This window comes from Phacochoerus africanus, chromosome 5 (genome assembly GCF_016906955.1).
Source record: "Phacochoerus africanus isolate WHEZ1 chromosome 5, ROS_Pafr_v1, whole genome shotgun sequence".
NCBI classification, from domain to species: domain Eukaryota; kingdom Metazoa; phylum Chordata; class Mammalia; order Artiodactyla; family Suidae; genus Phacochoerus; species Phacochoerus africanus.
Window position 1 is genome coordinate 45,782,543 of NC_062548.1, and position 18,814 is coordinate 45,801,356.

Consider the following 18,814-nt stretch of genomic DNA (forward strand, 5'->3'; position numbering starts at 1 on the left):
CAAAACTGGCAGAACCTCCAGCCCTTGGGAACCTGGCAAGGCCTGGGCGATCCCAGAGCGGCAAAGCGGAGGCCTCGCTCCCGCTGGCAGCGAGCTGGACGCTGGGGGCCTTCCTATGTTTGGGGTGTCGACGCGAGGGCTTGGAGGGCCATATGGCCCTGGACAGCCCTTGGCTGGATGCAGGACAGGCTGGGCTGGTTCCAAGCAGGCGGCCAGCTGTGAAGGCCGCAGGCGTCGGTGAGCCTGGCTTTCTGCAGCCCACTCCCAGCCCGCCTCACCCGGGAAGCTTGGCACACACTGGCCTCACGAACCCTCATAAATCCGGGCAGCTCTTCCCAAACACTGCTCTTGGCAGGCCCTGGACGTGGCTCCCCAGCGCGAGGTGAGGAACGCGCCCTGGACGGCAGCCACACAGGCGGCTGGGCAGACGCGGGAATGGGGTGCATGCCCCCTACCCAGGCAGCCCCGCTGCAATCGCAGAGGCAGCTGCCCTGCGTCTCTGAGTTCTCGTGAGAATCGTAAGCTCCCTCTCGCTCCCAGTCGCATCTGCACAGCTCCGAGATGGGCCCGTGAAGCCCCCGAACCAGCCACGTGGGCTGAGGAGGCCTGGCCGGGGAGTGAGGTCCCACAGACCCTTCTCCCTAGAAACCCTCTCCGCCAACCAGACAGCCCTGCTCGGTGCCTGCAGGGCGGCTTTTATCCAGCTCTCAGCCTGGCTCCAAGCCAGTGCCCCAAAAATGCCGTCAACCACCCAGAAACCAGCACTGGGATTCGCCTGGGAGGAAACCATCTCTCCGAGTCTGGCCCGTCTGGACCCGGTTCGCCTATCGAGGAGGCCCCGAGAAGGAAACGCATCACCCAGAGGCTTCTGAGATCTGTGGTGTTCAAATTCAGATGCCACACCCAAGGTGGGGGGTGGTCTGGCCCCCGTCCCCTGCCCCAGGGAGCCTGGGGTTCACCCTTGCAGAGCCAACTTCCGCCTTGGCCAGGCCCCTTCAAAACGGGACCCCGTGGAGTTCCCGTGAGGCTCTGCAGTTAAGGATCCCGCAAAAACAAACAAACAAAAGGGGACCCGGTGGCCTCGGAGGCCGGCATCCTCCAAGCTTCTGGAAAGCAACACGAAAGGCAGCCCACGTAGATAAAAAGCATTTTTTTTTAATTTTATCAAATCGATCTGTACAAAAGTTAGCATTGCTTGGTCAGAAAGTAGCGAAACACAGCAGGTAAGTGACAGCAAAAGTCCAAACTTGACACCGAAAAATAGATTGCATAAAAATGAGTTTGCTGTAGTTCCCTGCCCCACCCCCAGGAAGAGATAAGCCACCCCCCCCCCCCCCCCCCCCGCCAAAAAAAAAGAAAAAAATTTTTTTTTAGAAAAAGTTAAGAAAAAGTAGAAAAAGTAAAAAGAAGCAACATCTCAGATGTACTTATTTAAATGTACAAAGTTTGAAAGGCACACATTTCCATCAAGTAGGCAGCTACCATCGCTCAGGAGACAGGAGAAGCGGCACAAGTAAATCAGACACTGTTCTCTCAAAACTAAGAATCTAAAAACGCTTAGTGGAGAAGGTTTTAGTTTCACAGCTTGGAGGTGGCGCCTGGTTCCTAAGAGCCGAGATTAATGCATTTCTGGAGCCACCACATCCCAGGAAATTCCCGCCTCCACCACCTGGCACAGTCGTGGGCAGAGGTGAAATTCAGCGACGTGCCCTGCCTCCTAAACCTGGACTTGACATGGGTGCCGGGGGCCCCACCTGTCAGAGACACCAGGAGGCAAATCCCCTCTCTTGCCTCGGGGGTCCAACCACCCTGGGGGGGGGTGGAGGGGGCCTGGGGCCAGGGCCCAGCCAGCCAGCTGCCCAAGCCAGGGCCCCAGCCCCCCCCCCCCCCCCCCCCCCCCCCCCCCCCCCGCCCCCCGGCTCTCCAGCTTCCGTTTTGTCTGAAAGTCTACTGCTCTCCGCACGGATTACTTCATTAATTAAAGATAAAATAATACAGAACATAAATACATTTTTTAACAGCTCTCAAAACAAATCAAACACTGTGAAGCTTCAAAAATAAAAATTAAAAAAATAAAATAAGAAGAGAGAAGTGTTAATCGCAGCCAAACCTTGCTCGGAAGAACCCTCACTACAAGGAACACCCAGGTCCTAGGTCCCAGGGCCGGTCCCAAGAGGGGCTCGGGCCAACAGACGCAACCCTGCCGGGCCGTGGGGGCCCACTCGCTGGGGAGACTCCTCCGTTGGTCCTGGGGGGGTTCTCGGCGCCAAGGCCGGCCGGGGCCTGGAGCTCGGCGGCCCGGAGCCCGCCGGCCTCTTCCCTCCTTTTGTCCTTTGTGCTGAGGCTGCCGCTTTGCAGCCACCGAGAGGCAAAGCCCAGATGCTGGCGTCTGCTGGGAAGCGGGGCAGCCGAGGGGCAAGACAGAGAGGAGGACGGAGGGCTTTGTCCGGGCCGAGGTGGGAAATCTGGCCGCGGAGGGGGGTCCTGCACAAAGCGCGGCGCAGGCACTGGTCGCAGCCGGCACTGGTCGCAGCCGCGGGCTGCACCCCTCTCGCCCCGCGTGCGCGCGCGCGCCCCTCCTGGAAGCCCTCGGAGGCTCCGGCTTGGCCCGTGGCCGCGTCGCCCCCCGCGGCCGCGCCCTCAGGGTCTGGTCAGCGTGGTGTACACGGGCTGGTCCCAGTTGCTGGGGGGGCTGTGGGCGGGCGGCACGGAAAGGCCGCCGAGCAGGGGGGAGGCGTAGGGCCGGCGGGGCGAGTGGAAGTAGGGGTACTGGTAGAGGCCGGACGGGTAGCCGGGGTACGGGCTGTAGTAGTTGGGGGTCTGCAGGTCGGTGTAGTCGCACTGCGAGCTGGTGAAGGAGGCGGCGGCCGCGGCGGGGGCGGCCGTGGTCACGCTGGCCTGAGCGCTGTAGGAGGCGTAGTCGGCACGCCCCGGGGAGCCGTGCGCCTGGTCGCCGTAGTGGCTGGGGCTCAGCTGCTCCGTCTTGATGTGCGGCCGCGGGGGGCCAGCCTCGGTGGGCGACGCCGAGGCCGACTGGGCGCCCTTGGGGGCCCACACGGGCGACGCCCCGAGGCCGGCCGCCCCGGCGTGCGCGTAGGAGGTGCCCCCGTAGGAGCCGGCGGCCGCGGGCTGGCCCGGCTCTGCGGGCAGGGCCAAGTGGCCGTTGAGGGGCAGGTACTGGTCGAACTCGTGCACGTCGAAGGTGTCCATGTTCCCGATGACCTCGCTGCTCAGCTCCGAGATGTCCACGTTGCTGAAGTCGATGTTCTGGCGGCCGCTGTCCACCAGGCGGCGGCCTTCCAGCTTCAGCTCCTGCTTGCTCCCGTGGTGCAGGTCCGTCTTGGGGGTGGTGGGCGGGGTGGGGGGCCCGTGGGTCTGCCCTGGGGACAGAGCACATTTCCCGGATGAATGCCCCTTCTGTAGGGGGTGGCCCAGAGGGGGCGGGCGCCGTGTACTCCGGAGGAAAACCAGCCCCGCGAACAGGTAGGAATCAACGGCTTTTTGTTCCTGTGTGTTTCCCAGGAATTCCAGCAAAGCCAGACCCAGACCTCACGCCCCAGCCAAGGCAAGGCAATTCCACTCTTGAAGGGGACGACCTGGGGTGAAGGAGGCCCCGTGGTGAAGGCCAAGGTGGGAAAACGACAGCAAGTGCCCAGCCCCTTGCCCATGGCAGCAGCGCAGTCTGCACAAAACCTGCTTGGCTGGCCAGGGTTCCACCCGGGTCAGTCCGATCCTGACACTGCACTGCTGACCGCCAGGCCAGGGCAGGACTGAGTCCTAGGTCAGAATGGGCGACAAGGCCAGGGGAGCAAAAACGCCCTCGGGAAGGACAAACACCACCCAGCTCGCGGGGCGCTGGACCAGGGCAAGCTCCCAGGCCCTGGGTCTCAGAGGGGGCTAAGCAGGCCCCCGTGGCCATCAAAACAGCTGCCTCTCAGGGCTGGGCCTTTCTCAGGCACGGGGAAGCTCAGGCTCTGTCGAGGGCGCCTGCCCTGGGAGTGAGCCCCTGCCCCCCTGCCCGGGGAGCCCACCTGTGTGGTCACCGTGGTGGTGCACGTCCCCGAGGCCGGCGTCCGTCTTGTACACTGCACTGCCTGGGTGGTGGCCCAGCTCGGCGCCCGAGTCCGAGTCGCTCTGGCCAGCCTTCACGCTCTTCCTCCGGCGTGGCTGGTACTTGTAGTCTGGGTGGTCCTTCTTGTGCTGGACTCGAAGCCGCTCTGCCTCCTCCACGAAGGGGCGCTTCTCACTCTCGCTCAGCAAGCTGCTCGGTGAAGGGTGGGGGCAGGATGTCAAGGGGTCGGGCGCGCCCCGAGAGAGAGGCCCGAGCCTCGGGTGAGGCGCTGGGAGGACCAGGGCAGCCCGCACGCATGCCCTCACCCTGGCGGGCACCAGGCAGGGGCTCCCCCTTCCTGAGGCCCAGAGGGCTCGAGCTGCGGGCTTTTAGGCGAGGGCAGAGGAAGCAGCCAGAACAAGACCCAAACCTTCCCACTTCTGTCTTCCTCCTCCTACTTCCCCCCTCCCTGAGCCTGTGTTTGTTCCTTCCCTTTGGGACTTTCTAAGGCCGTCAGGGGACGAGACCAGGACCCAGGTGAGCATACACTGTGACATAGTGAGGCTTCCCAGGAACCATGCTGGGGCTCTGGGGAGCTGGGCTTCCCAGACCTCCAGAAACGCTGGCAAAGCCCAGGGGTCCTCCCTGGGGCTCGGAACACACACCAGCCCCTCGTACCCTCCCAGAAGCTCACCTCGAACTGCCTGCAGGCCAGCGCCTGGGAGTACGGGGGTCCGGGCCCCCACTCGTGAGGTGAGGAGCAGGAGACAGTGACCAGTGCCCTGAACCCAGAGCCCGTCCATTTTAAACCCAAGTAGCGAGCGTTTGGTGGGGAGGGACCATCCCAAGGAGCAACGCCCATCACTGCTGCTGCCCTACTTTCTGCAGAAGAGCAGCCTCATCTCAGCAAACTGTGCACACGCTCTGAACACTCCCTCGCTCCCCCGCCTCCCCTGCTGAGGGTGCAGAGGTGGCAGAGCAGAGGGAGGAGCTGTGGGGAAGGTGCCGGCTGGGCAAACACGCGCCCCTCCATCTGCCTACTGAACTCCCTCCTCAGGGTGGTCTGGGAGCCCTTTCCGAGGAGGGGACACCGCCAGAGAGCTGAGTCCTGCCTCTGGACAGAGCCTGCGTTCCTCCGTGAGGAACAGCCTGCAGGTTCTGGGACTGCTCACAGCTGGGGTCCCCAACACAGCCTGCCAGTCACCGCCGAGAGTAGGCTGTTTCTGGACTTGGGGAACGTGCCAGGGGCCACACGCTGCTCGCACTACCCTCTGCCGTGCCCAGACGCCCAGTACCCCGCGCCCAATCCGGCTGGCCAGATCGGGTTTTTCCACTAGGACTCGCCCTGGGAACAGCCACTGGGAGCAGGGCCCAGGCCGGGCGCGGCGCCACCTCCCAGCCCCGCGCACCCCGGGACGCGCTGCCCGCCCCGGCTTGGGGACAGTGCACTCACCGCCACAGCTTTCCCAGTGTCTTGCTGAGCTCAGCGTTGTGCAGGTGCGGGTACTGATCGGCCAGCTTGCGGCGCGCCGCCTGCGCCCACACCATGAAGGCGTTCATGGGCCGCTTCACGTGCGGCTTGGCCTTGAGCGCGCCGCCGCCGCCACCGCGCACGGGCATGGGCACCAGGCTCCAGTCGTAGCCCTTGAGCACCTGCGACACGGCGTCGCGGATACAAGCGGGGAAACGCTCGTCCGCCGCCTCCGTCGCGTCGCTCCGGCCGCCGCCCCCCGCGCCCGCCGCACGGCCCAGACTCTCAGAGCCGGCGGGCGACGGCGGCGCGTCCGAGTCCGAGTCCTCCACGTGCGACATGGAGCTGGCAGTGCCAGACGGGCTGCAGGGCGGCTGGGCGCGGGCCTCGCTCATGTCCAGCATCAGGGCCGAGCTCGGAGAAGCGCGCACCGGGGACGCGCACCGGGTCCGATGCCCGGCTGCGCTGCAGCCGCTCCGGGACCCGAGGTCGCTGCACAGAGGCCCGACCTGTGTCCCGCCGCCGCCGGACCCCGGCCCTCCTGTCGCCGCCGCCGCCGCCGCCGCCGCCGCAGCTGAAGCTCAGTCCCCGCGGGGCGACCCGCAACAAGTTTCTTTAAGCGGCGGCCACGAGGCTCCGCCCCCATCCCAGCTCCCAATTGGCCGGCGCGCACCCCGCTTCCACCGGGGGCGGAGTTTGACCGCCCCTCGCCCCCTCCCCCCACCTTAAAGAAAGCACAGCGGTTCCCGCTGCGCCCCCGCCCGCCCCGCCCGGCACCGCACCACGTGGGGCTCGCGAGCCCGGCAGCCGAGGACCCGAGCCCAGGCTGTGCATCGCGCCACGGGCCCCCCTTCCAGGAGGGGCGGGAAGGAAAGAGGGGGCAGAGAGTCCGGGAGCCGTGGGCGCTTCAGGCTGCCCTGCGCCCGCCGAGGTCCTCCGCTGTGCTCCCTCTGCGGGCGCGTCGCGGCTCCTGTGCGTACGGGCCCCGGTCCCATCACCCCGCCTCGGCAGCTCACTGCTTGCCTTGAGCCCCGACGCCCTGCCCACAGTCCAGAGGCGCCGGGGTCAACTGCTGCCAGCCCACGGCTTAGCGAGGGATATGCTCCCTGCCCGCAGGGCCGGCGCGACGGGCAGGAGCCTCCCGCGCGCCAGTCTGCACGCAGCGCATGTCCAGGTAACGCGCGCCCTGGGGCCGCGTCTCGGAGATGGGCGATCCCAGGACCCCGGTCCGGTCCCGGCACAAGCTCGGGAAGCGCTGCAGGGGCGCCGCCCCAGAAGCAGAGGCTGCTGAAGGGGGCGGGAGCATTGGGCGGGGCCTGGGCTGACCCTAGCTGCTCAGTCCTTGGGGCAGCCCAGCGGATGGCGTGGCCGGACGCGGGGGCCCAGGGCCTTCCGGGCGTGACCCGGGGGGTGGGGGCACCGAGGCCGTCCGGCAGGGCGGTCCTGGGTGGTCTGGCGGAGGCGGAGGCCACTCAGGGCGCCTGGAGTGGAGGAGGTGGGCGCGCCCCGCCGAGGAGAGAAGGGGGCGGGGTGTGCCGCCCTGGTGGGGGCGGCGGGGTCGGAGAGGGGACATTTCCCCAGAGGCAAGCTCCGGGCCGTGGCTCTGAGTCCCCGCCCGAGACCGCCTCCACGAGTTGGCCGTAGGCCCGGCGGTCCCCGAGGGCGGCTCGGATTCTTTAGCCAAACCAGCCAGGAGGCGACCTACCGACCGCGCAGAGCTTTGCCAGACTCCCCCTCTCAGACAGCCAGTTGGGAACACACCCATCTCCAAGCCCGTGGCCCGCACCACCGCGCGGCCTCTAGGCAAGGGTGGCCACGTACCCACTCGCGAGCCTCCTGCAGAGTCACGAATTCCCAGGCTGGTTGTGGCTGCAGCCTAAGGAGTTGAAGATCTGGCCTGTTAGCAGAAAACAGCAAATCTAAATCAGTAGTGCCCAAACATCGCTTTGTCCCACTTGTACCTGCCCAGGGGCTGCCATCAAGCCCGTGAGCTCACCGCCTACCCTTCACTTGAGACTTGAGACCCCTTAGAAATAAGGAGTCTGCACACTTGCAGCTGCTTTGGACCAGAGCTAAGGCGGCTGCCTGGGACACCGCAGCCTTGCATCTGAACAGCTGGCTGCCCAAGTCCCCACCATCTTCAGGTGACAGAAGGGCTCTCTTTGGCACAGGACCAACCTGCCTGCCTCTCTTGTGCGGTCAGTGAACCTGACCTCCAGCCTAAGAAAGCGCAAGGAGCCTTGCTCGTTAAGGTGAAACGGTGCACTAGGAGGGCCCCCTGAGGTCAGAGGGAGAGGTGGCCTCCAGGGGGGTCTGTCCCCTTGAGGGAGGCCCAAGTGGTGTCTTCCTGGGGGCGCCTACCGAACGTATTGATTGGCCCGAAGGGACCCATGCAAATAAAAGCCAGGTTGAAGTCGGGGAAGGAGGTGAGGAGGTCCTGCCCCCACCCCGCCCCAGGTCCGTCCGCGTGTGTAGGAGGAGCTCTGCTTTGCCGAGGGAAACGGAGCACAGGCCGCGCCGGGTACCCTGCGCAGGGCAGCCTCTCCCCGCTTGCCACCAACACAGCTGTGTCCCCAGTCCCGGGGACACAGACACCTGGGACCCTTGGAGGAAAAGAGGCCCAGTGGAGGGAGTCCAGTGCCAGACCCAGGTCCCAGCGTGTGGCACGTCCATTCCCAGGCCCCACCTTTGCCTCCACTGGGCTGCAATGACCGACGCTGGGACCAATGGGGGTGCTGGCAGGCAGCCCCTGTCCTATAGTGCAGGCCACCCCTCCCACAGGGTGGGGCAGGGAGGCCCCTGGCAGAGCCTGGCTCAGACGCCTGCTGACATGAGGGGTGGCACCCAGAAGTGCCTCAGAGCCCCCTCGTGCTCTTGAAGGCCTGTAAAATTGGCCACTGGGCTCTCCGGCCCGTTCACTAGTGCTGCCCTCGATTTGTATGCTCAGCCACCAGGCAGCCCCTGAGTGGACCCCGGGATGTGGCCTCCGGAGGGGACGGTGGCCACAGTGGGGTCGTGTGTTCGTCAGGGTCACTGAGGCCCCTGCTGTGCGCTGGGGCTTTTCTGGGTGACACAGCACAGAAGACGCTGGAGTTTGAGGAAGGGGCCAACAGTGATGGCACCACAGGGCTGAGACACTCGATATGGGGCGGGGTCGGGTGGGGTGGTCGGTAAGGTGGCTTTGAGGAAGTGACAAGCTGAGGCCTGTAACTTGGGACCAATGGAAGGGAGAAGAGCGGGTGAGGGAGGGGGCGTGGGGGGCAGTGTGTTCAAAGGCCCTGTGGTAGCTAAGAGCACAGGGTATCTGAGCACAGCGAGGCCACAGTGGGTTTTAAGTCCTGAAGCCATGGGGGGCTCTGCCCCAGGCTCAGTCCCCCTCCTGGTTCTCCTCCTTTCTTAGCGCTTCCTTCCTGGCCCCACCCACCCCAGCCCACATGTTCCCACCTTCCTCTAGTGGGTGCTGCAGTTTCAGGGAGATGATCTGATTGGCTGAGTTTCCACCAGGTACCCGCCCCCAGCCCAGCCGCCTGGGCACTGGGAAAGCTGGTATAAGCAAGGTTTCTAGACCCGCAGCCCTGGCAGCGACTCCAAGGGCACCTGCAGAGAAGGGGGTGTGGGCTGGCAGGAACCCCCTCCCCATGCCTGTGAGACCAAGCCCTTCAAGGGCTGGAGAGCTTGGGAGAGACCTCTTCTGGGGGGAAAAGACCCCCAGCCCACCCACCTGCTGGCTGCTGGGCTGGTCAGGAAGTCTGTGAAGGGGCTGCTGAGAGCTAGATGCCATCACCGGGAAGGGCACCCTGTCCATCCGCCTGTCCCCTGCTTGACTCTCCTTTTTTTTTGTCTTTTGTCTTTTGCTTTTTGTCTTTTTAGGGCCGCACCTGCGGCATATGGAGGTTTCCAGGCTAAGGGTCAAATCCGAGCTACAGTTGCCAGCTTCCGCCACGACCACAGCAACCCCATATCTGAGCTGCATCTGTGACCTACATCACAACTCACAGCAATGTTGGATCCTTAACCCACTGATCGAGGCCAAGGATTGAACCTGCAACCTCATGGATCCTAGTCGGATTCATGTCCTCTGCACCACAATGGGAACTCTGCCTGGCTCTCCTCTCGGAGAGTCAGGGAGGCCATGTCTGTGGTTGGTACAGTCTTTAAGGAAGGACCCTGGGGGCAGGCCACATGGGCCCACGAGCTCCTGGGCCGGTGTCCCCTGTGTGTCCGCAGCCCTGGCCTGGGCCTCTTGGCAAGGCAGCCTGCGGCAGTTGGCATCACATCCTGGGAACCCCGGCTCAACCTTGGGGATTAATTGGCGCTTTTAATTACTGCCCGGTCTGCAGATACCAAGCGTCTGGGCTAGAGATGAGGCCTGCTCGGAGCAGCGGCCCGGGAAAGGCAGCCTCATCCTGGCCTTGCAGGTCTCCCAGGGAGGCAGCGAGCTGCTGGGGGCTCCAGCATCCCCCGGCAACAGACTCTCGGGGCTCGGGCCAGGCCTTTTGCTGCAACTCCCCTTCCCGACAGGGCAGCCAGCTGGCGTGGAAGTTCTGGTTTGGGTTGAAGCTGCCCCTTGTTGGGCTGCTGTCCCTTGGGAGCCTGCTGCATCTGTTCCTCGTCCTCCTCAGAGACACTGGGAGATCATGCCCGATTTCTCCCCTCTCTGCCCGCAGGGCCAGGGCATTTGGGGCACACACTGGTCTGGTCTGTGCAGAGCCCCATCTTTGTTTCCAGAGGCTGGGCCTCAGGATGCCTCCAGGCGCTTCCTCTGCACCTTCTCACCAGCTCCAAGGCCTCGTGAGGCGCATGAACCCATACCACCTGGGGGACAGCTGACTGCTGGGACCCCTCCCTCTTTGGGGAGGAGGCGGTGCTTAACCCGAGGAGATGGGCCCCAAAGCACGTGGTCTGCCCAGGGAGATGTGTGCACACAGATGTGTGGGGACAGCTGTGTCCCCGCCCGGCCTCCGCTCGCCCCCTCCTGGTGGTGGTCCCCGAGCCTCCGGCTGTGCCCGTCCGTCTCGCTCCAGCCAGGGCACTGGGAGCTGACTCTGAGAGAAGAGGGTGATTCTGGAGTCCCAAATCGTCGTCAGGCGGGGTCCCGGGATAGAGGGAAGCCCAGAGGGACCAGGCCAGGCACCCGGCAGCCAGGAAATTGCTCTCCTTGTCCCTGGAAGGGCTCCGTGTGATAACAGACTCCTGGCTCCCTGGACCCCAGCCCCATTCTGGGCCCTCAGCCTCCTGGATCCCAGCCGTCCGAGAAGCGACGGGGCCAGGAGGGGCTTTCTTGGCCCACCTGCTGGAGGAGGCCCAGAAGGATGACGTGGACTCTCTCTTCAGAAACATCAGCTTTCTGAGCCCAAATGGGCCACCGAGAGCTGTACTCGTCCTTCTAAGCTTGACTTTCGGATTTAATGAGGCTTCTTGTCCAAATCGAACCCCAGGCACCAGCCCTGTGTCCAGTGTGACTGGGACAGGCCCATGTGGCTGGAAGGCAACGTGTCCCAGAAAAAAAAATCCCCTTTCCGAGTAAGAGGCTCTGGCCAGCTGGGCCTTGGCCATGGTGGAAGTTTCCAGAGACCCCTTTAGTGTCAAAGGCAAATTAAAACACGGCCTGTGAAAAGGTTCCCCTTCTCCCAGGTATTCGTTTTTCTGAACAGGTGAAGGACGATTTAGTCAAGACACTTTCCGGCCAGCACGTTGGGATGGTGAAAGGACTGAGCGGTTCTGGGCTGAGGTGGGAGCTGGCAGGCGGGGGCTCGGACTTGGCCGTGGCAGATCTTTGCCTCCAGAGGCCCTAGGCTGGGGCACAGGTGCAGGAAATCCTGGGTCTTCTCTTTGGTGGGGCGGCCCCTCCAGGTCTGGCATGAGGAGCTGCAGGGACTGCCTTTGGCGAGCGTAGAGCCGTCATCCTTGGCTGCAAACCCTAACGTCCCCTTCCTTGTGGAACAGGACCACCAGCCCCTGCTCCCCTGCCCCGGGACCTGAGGATTGCAAGATGTGGGTCAGCTTTGCCGCTCAGACTGGCGGTCCCCACCCAGTCACCAGGAGTCGTTAGAGAAGGAATCAGCTCCCTGGCCAGGTGGGGACAGGGACACCCGTGGTCCGAGCTGCATGCCCCGGCCGGCCGTCAGAGGAGTGAGTGGGGACCTCGGCGGCAGGTGGATCGGGGCCTCTTAATGGCTGGGGGTGGGTGCAGAAGTGGCCTGGATGAGCTCGCATGACCCCGGGCCTTGGCTGGAAGTAGCGATTCAAGCTGAGGGGTTCTGAGCAATCTCTGGCAGCTTTTCACGTTACCGTCGACCACCGTGAGAGGGAGAGCCCCCCCATGGCCCTGTGCACGGCCGTGAGGGGAGGGGGGCAGGAGGGGTTTGTGGGGCTCCCAGAGAAGGCCCTGGGGTTCTGCAGTGAGGGCGTTTCCAGGTCACAGGCCTGATGCCATCTTCTGTGGTCTTCAGCTTTGGGTGAGTTTCAGGTGCTTCTGGGCAGCAGAGGCTCTGGAGCACCCATCTGTTCCCAGGGCTCCACCAGACCTGCACAAGCTGATGTACGTGGGATCCTGGGTGTGAGGCAGCCAACACCTGATGTGTCCTGTACCTGCTCTGTGAACTCACTGTCACTTGAAGCTGGCAGCTTTCACAGCGGTCTCCCATCAGTCAGCCCCCCAGGGGAGCCCACGATAGCGATGCCACCCACTCACCCTTCCTGGAAACTAGTCGTCTGCTTTAATTACTGGGCGAGAGTCAGAGGGAGGTGGGACTTGGTGACGGAGGGCGTTGGGCATGAACTCCCCCGGCCCGGCCCAGCCCTCAGCCCTCTCCAGGTTCGGGCCTAGTCAGTGGTCTTGGATGCAGGTGCCTTTATGAGCCAGGCAGGGAGGGGAATATGGGACCTGCTGCGGGCGAGGTGGTAAGGGGTGGGGGGGATTGTGGGTGGCTGGAGAGAGGCCCTCGTCCTCCAAATGGCCAGCCAAGGCCCTGCTGCTCCCCAGACCTCAGAGGCGTGACAGCAGATGCATGCCTGACCCCAGCAGGTGGGGGAAGTCCTGCCCGCTGCCATAACGGCTTGTGGCTTGGAGGCTGTTTGTTCCATAGCCTTACTGTGATTGCGAACTGGTATAGCCTGTGGCCGAATTCACCTGCAGGCCTCCTGTTTGGGAGCCCGGGCCTCGGCAGTTCCCATGTGACTCTGCGAGAAAAACTCAATGCACGTTCTGTTCCCCCATAGGCTCTACAACCAGCGTGGAACTGCACTGGAATTGTTGGCTTTCCGCTCTGCTCAGCAGTCGTGGCTCCCCAGCCTGCAGGGCCACCCCGGGCCATGTCTCCTTCTGGGGTGCGGGCGTAGGCGTGTCCACCACCCAGAGCCGAGGTGCTGGGACAGGAGACGGCCGAGCCAAGCAGAACAGCCGTCCGTGAGTCACGGTTCCAGAACAACCAGCAAATGGCCAGCACCTGCTTGCCCACCCCTGCCCGCACCTGCCAGCCTCACCAGGGGGTTTTGGCCACTGGACAGTCAGGGTGGGGCCCGCCCAAAGTGACCACCCCTCCAGCAGAAAGTGACAGATGTTAGCGCCAGCAGGTTCTGCCCCCCAACCCCGGCAACAGATGTCAAGATATGAAAAATTGGGGTAAATGAAGGGTGCATGATTAGATGCGGGCCCGAGCTGGGTTCTCATGGGTGCCAGAGACAGCTGCAAAGGCATGTCAGGGGCCCTTGCCCTGATGCGGCGGGGACTGCCAGGCCCGGGTGCCCGGGGACAGCTGGATGAGGTGCTGACACGGGGCTCTTTCCTCCGTGAGGCCGGCCCGCAGCTGCTGGGCTTGCCGCCAGCCCCAGCCGAGAGCTTTTGCGCCTCAGCTGGTCGGGGGGGGGGGCGGGCACTGCACTGGGGGAGCTGCAGGGGGGCCATCTAGGGGTTCCCAGGACACCAGCGTGTCTTGAGCTGATGGCTCCTCTCAGAAGAGCCCCCTTCTCCCCTCCCCTCCTGTTCTCCACCCTTTCTGGCTCTGTCCAGGTGGAGCTCAGCTCCGGTCCTCCTGCAGCCACGCCGGGGGCCGGCCAGGCCTCCTCTCAGCACCTGGGGCCTCTCCTGTGTCTTCTTGGCTTGCTCCCATATAGTTTTTTGCTTGAAAATGTAGGTTCAAGAGTTTCTCCCAAGCCCCTGAAGCTGATGAAGGGCTGCTTTGTAGAGACCCCAGTGGGCCTGTGGCTTTTGCAGGTGCTGAGCTGTGGGGCCCGAGGAAAGCATTTCAGTGCCCCGCACACACCAGGCCCCAAGCCCTACAGCGCGGGGTTTGCAGGAAAGGTTTGGTTTTGAGTAGGATAGCTTTGTGGGGCATACAATGTACCCATAGCTAAACATTATTTAAAAGTGTCAGATGCTCCTTAATACAGATGAAAATATGTTTGGCATAAATGACATGAGCTATCCTGACAGCTAAAAGCAGTGCCGTCTTAAGTAATTCTGAAACAATGACCAGGGCAGAATTTAAAAATACAATTTTTGGTGAAATTCACATAGCATAAAATTAACTGGGTTTCCTTTTTTTTTTGCTTTTGTCTTTTTAGGGCCACACCCAAGGCATATCTCCCAGGCTAGGGGTCGAATCAGAGGTGTAGCTGCTGGCCTACCCCACAGCCACAGCAACATGGGATCCCAGCCGTATCTGTGACCTACCCCACAGCTCACAGCAACGCTGGATCCTTAACCCACGGGAGTGAGGCCAGGGATCGAGCCTGCGTCCTCATGGACGCTTGTCAGATTCGTTTCTCCTGAGCCATGATGGGAACTCCGTGGGGGAGTTTTTGTTTTTTTTTGTTTTTGTCTTTGTTTTGTTGCCATGCCTGTGGCATATGGAAGTTCTCCAGCCAGGGATTGAATCTGGGCTGCAGCTGCAACCTATGCCACAGCTGTATCAATGCCGGCTCTTAACCCACTGCACCATAGGGGGTGGTCCCAAATAAGTCTTTTTAGGCGTACAGTTCAGTAGCATTTCATACATTCAGCACGTGTGAGCATCGCTGCTATTCAATTCAACAGTATTTTGGTCTCTCCACACAGAAATCCTCTCCCTGTCAGCAGTCGCTCCTTGTCTCCCTCCCCCAGCTCCTGGGAACCACTGATCGAAGCTCTGCCACTGTGGATTTGCTTATTCTGGACGTTCCATGTAAATGGAAGCGTACAGTATGTGGCTTTGTGTGCCCGGCTTCTCCCCGAGCACGGTATTTTCAAGGCTCGTCTCTGCTGCAGGCGTATCAATGCTTTACTCCTTTTTATGGCTGTGATACACCTGTGGACACTTGATTAAATTCAGGCCGAAACAGGCAAGAACTGGGCCCCGGGCCAGCCTTTCCTCAGCCAAGCCCTGCTCCATGGGGTTCACTCCCTGGAAGGTTCTAGACCCTGAGATAGACTGGACCTCTGCGGTCAGCTCCCAGGAAGAGACATGAGAATATGAGCTCCCGGCAGACCTCTCCGATGGCCTTGCCCACCCTGGGCAAACCTGGGGAGGGAGCCCAAAGCCCAGTGAGCTGGAGGCTGGACAAGGGGCCCCTTTCTGCTCTGAACAATGTCCCATTGTACACATCTCAGGGGGAACAATGCAGCCCCGGCCAGGGGAAGCTGAGGACAAAGGGCCCTTTGTGAGAACTGTCCCCACCTGAAAAGCAGCATCCAGGGTCACACCTGACAGTGGAGCCGTCCCTCCTCGCCTCTGTCCCCTGCTCCGCTCTCACATCCGGGCAGGGACCCAGGGGAGCTCGGGCAGGCTTGGCCGGATTCTCCGTGCTCCCCCCAGACGGCTGTGCGGGCTCATCCGAGACTCGGCACCTGGACAACCAGCCGGGGTGGGGGAGGGGAGGGGCAGGTTGCGGGTTCGTGTGGAAGGACCTGGAAGCAGGACTCCGGCCGGGGCTAGGTGTTCCTCCACTCCCCCTCAGGCTCACGCTTCCCTGCGGGGGGCTCTTCAGGATGCAAAAGACGTTTGTACCCTCCATGGAAAATCTGTCTTCCAGGTCCCACTTCTCAGGTGGGGTCCCAAGGAAGGGTTTTTCATGGACAAGAAAAGGAAGGTTTTAAAAAAAAATCACATTGTAGGAGTTCCCTGGTGGCCTAGTGGGTTGAGGACCTGGCATGATCACTGCTGTGGCTTGGGAACTTATGCATGCTGTGGGCTTGGCAAAACAAACAAACAAACAAAACAAAAAAACCACTAAATTGCACGTAGATGCTATTACGCCAACACGGGGCGGGGAGCAGCAGCTGGAGGCTGCAGAGAGGTTCCAGAAGTGTCTGGTTTGGACTAATTTGGGAGATCCCTTGTCCAGAGCCAGTTCTTGCCCTCATGGAGCTCACAATACAGACGGTGAAGAGATAATTAAACAACTGAGAAAGCCTGATTGACTATGTAAATATCAATCATTTATACATCAAACACTAGGAACAAGATGTGAAAACAAAAAACCCAGGACAAACATTCACAGTAGACACACAAGAAAAGGATCTTTAACACGTTAAGAGTTTTTACAAATGAATAAGGAAAAACCCACACCTACTGCAATCATTTCCTTGCAAGTACTCCACAGTTTACCCCAAACCCTGAAGGCGCTAATGCCTACTCACACACGTTTCTTTCTTTTTTTTTTTTTTGCTTTTTAGGGCCACACTAGCAGCATATGGAGATTCCCAGGCTAGGGGTTGAATCGGAGCTACAGCTGCTGGCCTCCACCACAGCCACCACAGCCATGCCAGATCCTTAACCCACTGGGCGAGGCCCGGGATCAAACCCGCAACCTCATGGTTCCTAGTCAGATTCTTTCCACTGCGCCACGACAGGAACTCCCCACACCTCTTCTTTCCTCTGAAGACTGCCTAGCACTCCACCTGCTGAATGACACCTGTCCCGTATCCTCAGAATGTAGAGCTGCTGGAGGCTTCCTGGGGTTCTGTTGGGTGATTCACTGGTCAGTGCTTCCCTCCTCTGAATCCTCAGCTGGCCACTTCCCCCCCTCGGCTAGAGGTCCAGTCTCGAGAGCCAGGAGAAGCGCTAAGGGGACTTGGTTGCCCTGTGCAGAAACTTCAGGGGGTGGGCGTGGGGAAGAGAGCTGAAGGGTCTGAATATTAGGACCCAGGTGCTGCCTGAACTGTCACTAGCTGTGGAGCCACCACCCCAGCATCCTCCTCAGATAGCAGAAGTGGGGAGCTGGGAAGGAACCCCTTCGAGGCAATTGCCCACCCACTCCTCCTTCTCAATGCAGGCAGAGGCAGCCTGGAATCCTGGGGTGGTGAATCCTGCTCTGCCTTTCCTCTGCGCGAATGTGAGTTCCACACACAGCCAGGGCATGCAGAGGGAGCACGGTAGCCTCCAGGGTTCTTGGCTGCCCTCATCTCAGCCTCTCTGGATGCAGATCACATCGTCAGACACATGCTTTCCAAGAGCCTCCTTCACATTGCGTTTCTGCCTCTGAATTCAGTGCCTCCCGCCCTCCCTAGAGTGAGAGTCCAGGAGGGCGAGCTCCTGGGTAGGGGCGTGCACTGGGGACCTCTGCAACCTCGGCTTATTCAATGAACGAGTGAGTGAAGGAGTGACGCGGTCAACCCGGCTCCCGCAGCGGCGCCGCGCAGTCTTCCAGGCGCGAAGCCCCCGACCCCCGCAGCAGCAGCGCCCCCGAGCGTGCGCGCGGCTGGCCGGGGCGCGCGGGACCTCCAGTTGTGGGCGGGGCCTCTAGGCGGGGGCGGGGCTATCGGCGCGCGGCAACCCCCCCACCCCGCGCATGCGCTCTGAGGGCCCGGCGATGGCGGCGTCCGAGGATCCCCTGAGGCGGCGGAAGGCCGTGGCCGCGGGCCCCGAGCCCGCGTCTCCGCCGGGGCGCGACCCCACGAGCTGCCCGGCCCGCCTTCGCGCGGGCACCTTCTGGCTGACCAGGGTCGTGCTCCTGAAGGCCCTCGCTTTCGTTTACTGTGAGTCCGCGCGCCCCGCCCCCACAGGCCGTCCCCCCGCGGGCTCCCCGCCGAGCTCCGGCCGCGCCCCCCTCCGCCCTGCCGGGACCGGGGGCGCCCACGCCGACCCCGCGCTGACCGGGCGTCCGTGGGGCGGCGGCTCCACTCTGCCGCCCGCAGTCCCACGGGCTGCGGCGCCTGCGGCCTCCTCGCGGCTCGGCAGCTTTGAGGCACGAGCAGCAGGTGCGGCCTCACCTGCGGGGTGGGCGCGAGCCGGGTTTGACCGGGCAGAGCCTCGCGGCCAGCCCCGGCCCCCCTGCCTCCCGGGTCTCCTCGACCACAAGGCTGGACCCCCGGGTGCCCCCCAGCGCGAAATACACACGCCCGCCGTGGTCCCCACGCCCGGAGGGGCGCAAACGCCCGGAGCCGAGCAGGGCGTCTGAAGTCCAGCCGGGCTTCTCAGAGGAACGTGGCCTTGCGGGGGCCGTGGGGGTGGGGGACAGTCCCCGGCAGGAGTGGCCTGGGGCCAGCGGGCAGTCCCCCTTCCGGAGGGTCCAGAGGGCGCTGGTCCCCGGCGCGGCGAGCCGGCTTCGTTTCCGACGCGTTGGAAGGGGTGGACATGCAGCTCTTCGAGCCGGCGTTAGAAGGGGTGGACATGCAGCTCTTTGCACAGCGGCCTTCAGCAAACACTGAGAGGGCTCCGCGGGGCCAGGTCCCGGGGTGGGGCCGGGGGGTCCTGCGAGCCCTTCGAGGGCCGCCGCGTGCGGCGCCGGGCGGGGATGGGGGGATTCAGCCCCGCCTCCCGTGCGCTCTAAGTTACCATAAAAAATAGTTCTTGCCGGTATTGCTTTAGTCTCCACGGGATTGAATAATCACTCCAAACGTTTGAGCTGTCATTTTGCGAAAGATGGAGTCAAGGCAAAGTTAATCTGCAAGACTTTAATAGTCCCTTAAACCGTCGCCGTAACAGTGGAAAAACCCTGGTGGGTGGCTCCGCTCGCAGAGAGCGCCGCTTAAAACACTGCTCGGCTTTCCAGGGAGTGGGGCTGCCTTTGATCTCCACAGGGATTCGCTCTTCAATTCAGAAGGGAACCGTTTCCAACCACTGGGGCGAGCAGATATTTTAAGCCTGGTGCTGAGTACAGAATGATTTGCCCTGGCAGATGGGTTTTTTCCCCCTGGCTTCTCTCTATTGGGGGCGGCGGGGCGGTGGGGTGGGGTTCAGCCGCTGGAAGAAACCAGTTTCGCATCTTCCGGGGCGGAGGGTCTCTGGCTGAGATGTCCGGGGCAAGGAGGCAGTCATCCTGCCTTGATCTCTTTCTGGAGAGTTCTGGGTCTCACCGCAGACTCCCTGTGA

At 62.6% G+C, this 18,814-nt stretch overlaps 2 protein-coding genes across 3 annotated transcripts in view; one reads left to right on the forward strand and one right to left on the reverse strand.

Moving 5' to 3' along the window:
- Positions 1-1,920: 1,920 nt before the first annotated feature.
- SOX8 (SRY-box transcription factor 8) lies at positions 1,921-6,182 on the reverse strand. The gene is made up of 3 exons (XM_047779178.1): positions 5,505-6,182; positions 4,032-4,261; positions 1,921-3,380 (listed from the first exon to the last, which is right to left on the reverse strand). The coding sequence occupies exons 1-3, from the start codon at positions 5,924-5,926 to the stop codon at positions 2,641-2,643; spliced, it is 1,392 nt and encodes a 463-aa protein (XP_047635134.1). The 5' UTR covers positions 5,927-6,182; the 3' UTR covers positions 1,921-2,640.
- Positions 6,183-17,290: 11,108 nt separating this feature from the next.
- LMF1 (lipase maturation factor 1) overlaps positions 17,291-18,814 on the forward strand; it is an 88,803-nt gene continuing 87,279 nt past the window's right edge. The window contains exon 1 of one of the 2 annotated variants that reach the window (XM_047781030.1): positions 17,291-17,478. In XM_047781030.1, the coding sequence (XP_047636986.1) occupies positions 17,292-17,478 (187 nt within the window). In that variant the 5' untranslated portion in view covers position 17,291. The remainder of the gene's footprint in view (positions 17,479-18,814) is intronic. The other variant, XM_047781029.1, reaches the window with a different exon arrangement.